The sequence below is a fragment of the Mesocricetus auratus genome, unplaced genomic scaffold (assembly GCF_017639785.1).
Source record: "Mesocricetus auratus isolate SY011 unplaced genomic scaffold, BCM_Maur_2.0 Super-Scaffold_100020, whole genome shotgun sequence".
NCBI lineage: Eukaryota > Metazoa > Chordata > Mammalia > Rodentia > Cricetidae > Mesocricetus > Mesocricetus auratus.
Window position 1 is genome coordinate 18,614,354 of NW_024429201.1, and position 9,449 is coordinate 18,623,802.

Here is a 9,449-nt window from a genome sequence, read left to right on the forward strand (position 1 = left end):
GGATGATGCTATGCATTGAATTTAAGGCCTTGTACATGCTGAGGTTGAATTCTACCACTGAGGGTTATACCAGTCCCAGTTCCCAGAACTCTTAACTCTTAAAACCAGTCCTGGAAAACAAAGCCACAGGCATCCATTGTATATAACAAATTACTTGGTGCCCCTCTAGGATCCACGGCTATCTACTATATTTTGGAGAACTGAAAAATAGTAATTCAAATATTTTCTGTAGTGATCAAATTCTCATAGAATTCTAATTCAAAAAGCACGTGTTTATTTAGTCATAATGATAATGAGAATTACGTTTTGGGTTATGTGATGACCTGGGACATAGTATATGATCGTTCTTGTTGTTCTGAGGGATTATAAATGGAGTTTACTGGGTGTACTGCAAGAAGCAATAGGCTAGACTATGTAGAACAAGATTGCAAGAGTGCCGTAGCCCATGCTCTTAAGATTAAAAGAATTATCGACTTCTCAAAATGGTCTCTAAAATTCATGTGTAAATACAATTACTTATTAAAGGATTCTAGGTACTAAGATTTTACTAAATTATTTTAATGAGTGAAAACAAAAAATAATTGCCAAACTTTTTTTTTTCAGATTTTGTTATGGATGTCAGGGGGAATTGAAAGACCAGCATGTAAGTGCATTGGCTTTATCAACATTAAGGAATACATAAGAAATATTGAGACAATGATACTGTAATAAGTTATAAATACATTGTTGAAAGCCAGGCTTTTATCAGGTTATTCCCTATAAAGAAAATAAGGTAAAGTTAAGATGGGAACAAAGTTTTTAAATAGTTTTGTCATTCTCATTCTAATTTACTATAGGGAGATCTCAATACTGTTGCTTCAGTTTTCCAAGCTAAACTGCATTTAGTTTAGAAATATTAAAACTTTAGAATCTATTATGCTTTATTTTGAAATTAGCACTATGGTTTCATAAACAAAATAAGAAAATACTTTTAAACTGTTTTTGAAGGCAGAGCCAGGTGTAGTGGCCTGTGCCTGTAATCTCAGCTGTTGGGATGGCAAGGCAAAGAAACACTTTGGAATTTCAGCTCACCCTGGGTAGCATAGTGAGCTCTCATCTTAAGGCATACAACAGAGTTTAGAGCTGGACATGGTAGCACCCTGAATGCTGAGATCACAGGCTTGTGCTTCCATGCCCTGCTTGCTCTCACAAATAAAGGAGTTTTATTAAGGTAGGTACAGTAGCAGTGCATAATGTCCAGCTGTTCAGGAGGCTTTTTCTTTTCATTAAATTTTACATTCCTTAGTATCAGTGGAGTAGGTCAGTAGTAGAACACCTAACTAACATCCATGAAGCCCTGGGTTTGAATTCCTGCACTGAACAAAAAGGTTTTGCAGTTTTCTTTGTCATTAGTAGCTTCATCCTCACTAAAACTACTTTAAAAAAATTATTTAGCAGTTTTAAAATTATTAGTGTGTGTGAAAGTATAATGTATTTGTGAGTGTGTGAGCACATGAATACCACAGTGCATGTGTGGAGGTCAGAGGACAACTTTTGGAAGCCAGTTTTCTCCTCTAATTGTTGAATGGGTTCTAGGGATCAAATTCAGGTTTGCACTGTGAAGTTTGCATTGGGAGGACTATTTCTCCCACTCTCAGTGTTCCTTGGTTGCTTATAGTTCTTTGTGTTGGGTTGATGTGCCATGGGCTTTTCTACGTCCATGTTAGCATTTCTGCTGTGTCCTTTTCAGCTAATGTTTAGGCAGACACATTAGTGATACTTCATGGGTGTAGCTTCTCTGACATTCCTAGGAGACACAATCTCACAACATATTCTCTATTTCTCTGGCTCTTAGAATCTTTCTTACCCCCACCCCCCACCTTTGTAATGATTCCCAAACCTTAGGTGTATGAGTTGTATCGGTTGGGATTGGACTCCACAACTCTGCATTTTGATTGGTTGTGGCTTTCTGTAATGGTCTCTGTTGCAAAAAGAAGTTTCCTTCATGAGGACTACACTTATCTGTGGGTATAAAGACATATTTAGAATGTAGTTAGTATTTTTACTGGTTTAGTACACTGGTGGTTATAGATTTCTCCAAGATCCATGCTGTAACTAACTCGGGGTAGTTGACTAGGTTTCCAGTACCAGGCACAACTTCCCTCTTTTTGAGTGGACCTTAAATCCAATTGGGGAGCTGTTGACTACCACTAAAGTATTCGTGCCACTATTACACCCTTAGGGTTTTGTGCCATGCTGGCTATTGTCACATTGTAGCTGGGTAGGACTGTTGGTTGCTTTCCTCCTTTGAAGGCAAGCATGGATCCTAACGGTACCACGAAAGCTGGCTCTCATGAAGGAGGCTGTCAGGTCAGTTTCCTGAGGACTAGCATTCATATTACCAGGAGGTGCTCTGTTTGCCAGTTTTAAAGAACACATCTTTTCATGTTTGAAATGTATTGATTTCGAATCTGTGTGTTGTTGCCCTAGAAATCTTAGACCAAAGCTCAAGGATCCACAAAGTAATGCTGATAAAATAATGCATTTTTATATGTTTTATGTGTGTCATTTGACATTCTCATGTGTTTTTTTTTTTTGTTGTTGTTGTTTTTGTTTTTTTGAGACAGGGTTTCTCTGTGGTTTTGGAGGCTGTCCTGGAACTAGCTCTTGTACACCAGGCTGGCCTTGAACTCACAGAGATCCGCCTGCCTCTGCCTCCCGAGTGCTGGGATTAAAGGTGTGCACCACCAACGCCTGGCTTTGTGCTTTGTTTTTTTTTTTTTTTTTTTTTTTTTTTTTTTTGAGATAGGGTCTTGTAGCCCAGGCTGGCCTGGGCCTTAATATGTGACCTGAAATGATTTCCAGTTTGTGATCCTCCTACCTCTGCTTTCCAAGTGCTAGAATTATAGGTGTGTACTCACCTTCCTCCCAACTGTTTGTCATATTCCTTAAAGGTTTAATAAGGGCCGGGCGGTGGTGGCGCACACCTTTAATCCCAGCACTCGGGAGGCAGAGGCAGGCGGATCTCTGTGAGTTCGAGGCTGGGCTGGACCGATAGCCTCCAAAACAATACAGAGAAACCCTGTCTTGAAAAACCAAAAAAAAAAAAAAAAAAAAAAAAAGGTTTAATAAGGTAATATAACTTTTGCAATTGAGAGGTCATTCTCTGAGAATAACTAAATCTGTGGTAAGTTTTTGTGCTTTTTTTGTTTATTAGAATTGTCAAATGCCTTCAAATCTAGTACTGGTTTAAAAATCATGTGTCCACTCCAAGTAGTTAATTAAAAGCAAGTAATCATTAGTGTCCTTTAATAGTATAGACTTTAAGGACTCAAAACAGAGTCACTCCTTACTACTAAGGGTCAGCTTAAGAGGAAAATATGTGTTAGGGTTGGGAAAATTGTGTTAGATTCAATACATTGGAAGTAATAAAGTATATAGGTGGGTAGGGAAAAAATTGATAAGGCTAGAGAGAAAGGCTTAAATGTCTTCTGACTGCTGTACTTAACTTTTGGAAACTAGTTTGGTTTATTCATTTTTCTCCTTTTCATTGCAGGTCTATGTTTGCACAGTATGCCAAAATGTTTTCTGTGTGGACTGTGATGTTTTTGTTCATGACTGTCTCCACTGTTGTCCTGGCTGTATTCACAAGATCCCAACTCCTGCAGGTATTTGATTCCAGCATGTAGGACACACACTGAGTGGGTTAAGAAAGTTTGGAACTGTAAATAAAATGATTTTTTGACTAAACCGATTCTTTAATTAAAACATGAAAATACTTTGAAAGAAGAATCTGATTTAAGAAACTTTTTGCTATGAAAATATATTATTTTTATTTATATTCTATCAGAAATATGCATATAAATTCATTTACTTTTGTTTCCTAATGAGTCATATTTTCAGTCTAACTCATTATTACATATAAATTAGTTATAATGATTAAATTTATGTCATAGTCTGAATTCTTTTGTTTTTACATTTTTATTTACATGCTTGGGTGTGTGTGTATGAATTTTTTTTCATCATAGGACTCACAGGGGTCAGAAGGGCATCAGATCTCCTGGAATTGGAGTTGGAAGGCAGTTGTAAACTGCCCAATGTGGGTGCTGGGAACCGAACCTAGGTCCTGTGCAAGAGCAGCAACTGCTCTTAACCACTGAGCCATCTTTTCAGCTCCAAAGTATGATCTTTAAGAAAAAGAAAATCCATATGTGCTTTTGAGCACACCCATATGCATACACGTGCACGTGCATACATGTGTAATCAGAGTCATATCAAATGTACCAAAGTAATTGATGTTTCTCTCAGGATTCATATTCATCGAGTGGTTTTTTTTTTAAAGATTTATTTATTTATTATGAATACAACCTGCCTCCATGTATGTCTGCATGTCAGAAGAGAACACCAGATCTCATTATAGATGGTTTTGAGCGACCATGTGGTTGCTGGGAATTGAACTTAGGACCTCTGGAAGAACAGTCAGTGCTCTTAACCTCTGAGCCATCTCTCCAACCCCAAGTGGTTCTTTTTTAAAATTTATTTTATTTTATGTTCACTGGAGTTTTGTCTGCATGCATGTCAGTGTGAGGGTGTCAGAAGCCCTGGAATTGGAGTTACAGACAGGTGTGAGCTGCCATGTGGCAATTTGTGATGATTTGAAAGAAATTGGCCCCCAAAGGGAGTGGCACTATTAAGAGGTATGGCCTTGTTGAGTAGTTGTGGCCTTGTTGGAGGAAGTATGTCACTGTGAAGGCGGGCTTTGAGGTCTCATATATGCCCACTGAGACAGTTCACTTCCTGTTGCCTTTGGATGAAGATGTAAGGACTCTCAACTCCAGCACCATGTCTGCCTGCATGCTGCCTTGCTTCCCATCTGTGGTTATGGTGTCTCTTCACAGCTGTAGAAACCCTAACTAAGACAGAATTGAACCCAGGTTCTCTGAAGAACAGCCAGTGCCCTTAACTATTGAGTCATCTCTCCAGGCCCCCACCCTCCCCCCCTTTTTTAATTAAAGACACACTGCAAATAAAAGAAGAATCATCTACCTAAAATTAACCACACCCAAAGACTACACAACTCAGTGAACATGGTTACAATTTGTGTAGCTGGTTGGAACAGAAGTTGTGAAGCCTCACACTGTATTTTATACTTACCTATTGCAAATATAACCACAGAAACTCTTATAAAGAAAACATTTTATTGGGGCTGGCTTATAGTTCAGAGCTTTAGTCCATTCTCATCAAGATGGGAAGCACTTGCCCATCACTCAAACTGCAAAATCCATGACAGAACTACAAAGACAATTAGCTTTTTATCCTTTCACTCCTTGAATTCATTACCTTCTTTCAGTCCTTCCTTATTCTCTAGTATCTAGCCTTTCTTGCTCTCTTTTCTGCATGTTATACTGTCCCCACATATACATTATTTATAATATTATATAATACTTAATATTATACATTCAAAGTCTATCCATTTTTTCTGCAAATGTCATAATCACATTTTTCTTTAGAACTAAATAGTAGTCCATTATATGTATATCAAGTTTTCATTATCCATTCATATGTTGATGGGTGGTGAGGTATATGTGGGGAATGAAATAATGGAATCATAGGGTAGTTCTAGTTTTAATTTTTTGAGGACTATCCAAACTTATTTCCACAGTGGCTATATTAATTTGCATCCTTACCAATGGTGAATATGGCTTCCTTTTTCTCCACATCCTTTCCAACATTTGCTGTTAGACTTGATAGCTATTCTGATTTGGGTTAGGTGGTATCTCAAAGTAGTTTTAATTTGCATTTTCCTGATGACTAGGGATATTAAATATGTTCTAATAAAAATTGTTATGGCCACTTTTTTTGTGTTTTTTAAACTGTTATTTCAGTTCATTTGCCTATTTGTTGACTGGCAGTTTATTTCCTTGGTATTTTCTGCAATTCTTTGGGAATCCTGGAAGTTTGCCCCTGTATGAGGGGTAACTGGTGTTTTCTTCTGTTCTGTGGACTGTCATTTTGCTCTACTGATTGTTTTGTGTGGAACCAATTTCTGTTACAGGTAACCTGGTAACTGTCTTTTCTTCTTGTCAAAAGAGCTGTTAGTGACTTGTAAGACGTGCCTCTAGCACTATCAGTGTATTCTTTATCCTGTACTCCTGCCATGCTTAGAAGAAAGGCCTTGAATGTCTCCTCTTGAAGTCATTAGAGCTGGACATGGAGATCCCAGCTCTCGGGAGGCAGAGGCAGGAGGATCTCTGAGTTTGAGGCCAGTCTGGTCTACAGAGCGAGTTCCAGGACAACCAGGGCTGTTACATAGAGAAACCTGTATCAAAAAACAAAACAAAACAACGAAGAAGGAGGAGGAGGAGGAGAAGCAGAAGAAGAAAAAGCAGAAGAAGAAGGAGGAGGATGAGGAGGAAGAAAGAAAGAAAGAAAGAGAAAGAAAGAAACCAACCACACTCTTTTAGAGACTATGGCAGCTAGTTTTTGTTTAGTTTTTTTTTTTCTTAATTTATTCTTCTCTTATACATTATATCCTGACAGCAGTTTTCCTTCCCTCTACTCTGCCCAGTTCTCCTCTCCCCCAGATCACTCCTCCTTGGTTTCCCTTCAGAAAAGAGCAGGCCTCCCCGGGACATCAACTGAACGACAAACCAATTTACAGTAAGACTGGACACAAACCCTCATGTCAAGGCTGGACAAGGCAACCCAATAGGAAGACAAAGGTCCCAAGAGCAGGCCAAAGAGTCAGAGACACCTCCACTTGCACTATTGGAAGTCCCTGAGAATCCATTGAGTTTGAGGCCACACTGGTCTACAAAGTGAGTTCTAGGGCAGCTGGTGTTATTACACAGAGAAACCCTTTCTCAAAAAACCTTAAAAAACAAAACAAAAGCAAAAACTAGGAAATGAGAGATATTTATGTATTCACCCCCCCCCCAAAGAAATACTCATTTCTGAAAACAGTGTGGAGGTGCAACTCTTTAATCCCAGCCCTTGGAAGCAGAGACAGACAGATCTTTATGTGCTTGAGGCCAGCCTGGTCTATACGGTGAATTCCAGGACAGCTAGAGAGACAAACACAAAAGATCCATCTCCTCCTTCTGTTAGTTCTCTCTTGGGTTCTGTCATCTGTTTTAGCTGAGTAAGTTGTTTGAATTAATATCTGAACACAGGTGGGATTGTTTTGGGGGGGTTATTTTAAATAGTACTGGGCCTCATATATGCTAGTCAAGAGCTCTACCATTGACCTACATCCTCAGCATCCCCTCCCTTTATTTTAAAGAGATTCAATATGGACTAGGTGTGATGGTGCACTGCCTTAATCCCCACACTGGGAGACAGAGACAGAAGTCTGTGAATCTCTGGGTATTTGAGGCCAGCCTGGTTTGTATAGCAAGTCCAGGACAGCTGCAGCTATATACGAGATCCTGTTTCAAGAAAGGAAACCTCATAGGGAAGGAGACTCAGTCAGTTTTCCTTAAGGGTGTGACCCCGGGTAGGCCGACCACACTCCATTGGATGTCATCAAGAGTATATGGGCAGTACAAATTCGACCTAATGAATTATTTACTTCATTTTATGTGCATGGATGTTTTACCAGCATGTATGTCTGCACACCATGTGTGTGCAGGACCCCAGCAACTGGAAGAAGGCATTGGATCCCCTGGAACTGTAGTTACAGATTTTAGTTAGGCATCATGTGGGTCCTGGGATTTTAACCCCAGTCCTCTGGAAGAGCAGTAGTGCTCTTAACCACTGAACCATTTTCCCACCCTCATGAATTATTAAAATAAAAGACAAAGTTGAGGGTTAAGGAGGTGAGGATGGATCTGGGAGGAGTGGGTGGTGAATATGACCAAATTGCATTGTACGAAAATTTCAAAAGATTAATAAAAATATTTTTTAAGAGACAAAACATCACATTTGAAACAAAGATCAGCAGGGCTTGAGCTATCCACAGGAAAGAACAGTAAGCATTCTGTAAGATTGAATAACACTTATAACTTCCTCATGATTGCATGCCCGTGTTCAAGACTCTCTGTAATGGTTAGAGAATTCATATGAAAAAGTAGCTTCTTGATTGTGGAGAAAGAAGAAGCACATCCAACCCTTTATGGAAATAAATGTTGGTGGAGTCTTGGGTAGTGACAGTTTACAGGAAAAGACGGGACTCTTGAATTCCTGAGGCCTACATGAAGAAAGGAAGAAGGGCACATTGGCCAGTTAAACTTCTGGGGAGTACTCTTAATAGTCCTTTTGGGTCCAGTTCTGCAAGGACAGAGGACTCATTATTGTGTAGCTCTCCTCTGGGGAGAGAGATTACAAGATGCACTATGGACTCTTTCCCTGTGTGGCTTTCTGTTTGAGTCACACCTCACAGCAGGACCCTGGAAACTTCATTTGTCATGTATTAATTTACTCACCAGACGTAAGTCAAGAGTTGGAGCGTTAGGGTTGCACATAATGAAAAGAGGTTGATACAAGTCCCAGCCTCAGAGACCCTGAAACTTCTAGAGAGACCTGTAAAGGAGTTCATGTGAGAGTGCTAGCAGTCTGTCAAGGGTTATGGGAATGGAAGGGAGGAGCTGTACTGGGGTTGGGCTAAGTTGATGCAGTGGTAAATTCTTGAAGGTATTTATCACATCTAAAGGAGGTTGCCTCTGAGAAGCTGAGCAACGTAGAAGGGAAGTATCATTTTTCCTTTATAGCTGTTTGTGCTCTTTTGAATTTTATCTATAGGCATTTGATAAAAAATTACAAGTGTTACTTTATTTTTTTTTATTAAAGTGAGGAAAACTATGGTTTAGCTCTAGGCTGTTACTTTCTGTAAGCCCCTCCCTTATTTTTGGAATGTAGTTCCTCTGTTGGTATAGTTTAAACATTGACTTCCCCCAGCCTGGGGAAACCAACAGAAACAGCTGACCTGAACGAGGGGGAGGGAGCTCATGGACCCCAGACTGACAGCTTGGAAACCAGCCTAGGAGGGAACCAGACCCTCTGAATGCGGGTGTCAGTTAGGAGGCCTGGGCAGTCTATGGGGCCTCTGGTAATGGAACAGCATTTATCCCTAGTGTACAAATGGACATTGGGAGCCCATTCCCCATAGAGGGATACTCTCTCATTCTAGACGCATGGGGGAGGGCCTAGGCCCTGCCCCTAATGATGAATGAGACAGACTTTGATGATCCCTCAGGGAAGGTCTCACCCTTTCCATGGAGCAGAAGAGGGATGGGACGGGGATCAGCGGGGGTTACGGGAGGGTGGGAGGGAGAGGGAACTGGGATAGATATGTAAAATAAGATTGTTTCTAATTTAAATAAATAAATTGACTTCCCTCCATTTATGAGTCATGGTCTCCATATATTGCCCAGATTGATCTCAAACTCCTGGATACAAGTGATCCCCCCTGTCTTGGTCTTGTGAGTAGCTGGGATTATAGACATCTATCATTGAGCATGACTTCAAAGCAT

The 9,449-nt window shown here is 39.9% G+C and overlaps 1 protein-coding gene across 1 annotated transcript in view; it reads left to right on the forward strand.

Moving 5' to 3' along the window:
* LOC101825183 (general transcription factor IIH subunit 2) overlaps positions 1 to 7,667 on the forward strand; it is a 29,235-nt gene extending 21,568 nt beyond the window's left edge. The window contains exons 15-17 of the mRNA XM_040728849.1: positions 604 to 643; positions 3,536 to 3,647; positions 6,035 to 7,667. Coding sequence (XP_040584783.1) covers positions 604 to 643; positions 3,536 to 3,647; positions 6,035 to 6,078 — 196 coding nt within the window. The 3' untranslated portion in view covers positions 6,079 to 7,667. The remainder of the gene's footprint in view (positions 1 to 603; positions 644 to 3,535; positions 3,648 to 6,034) is intronic.
* The last annotated feature ends 1,782 nt before the right edge of the window (positions 7,668 to 9,449 follow it).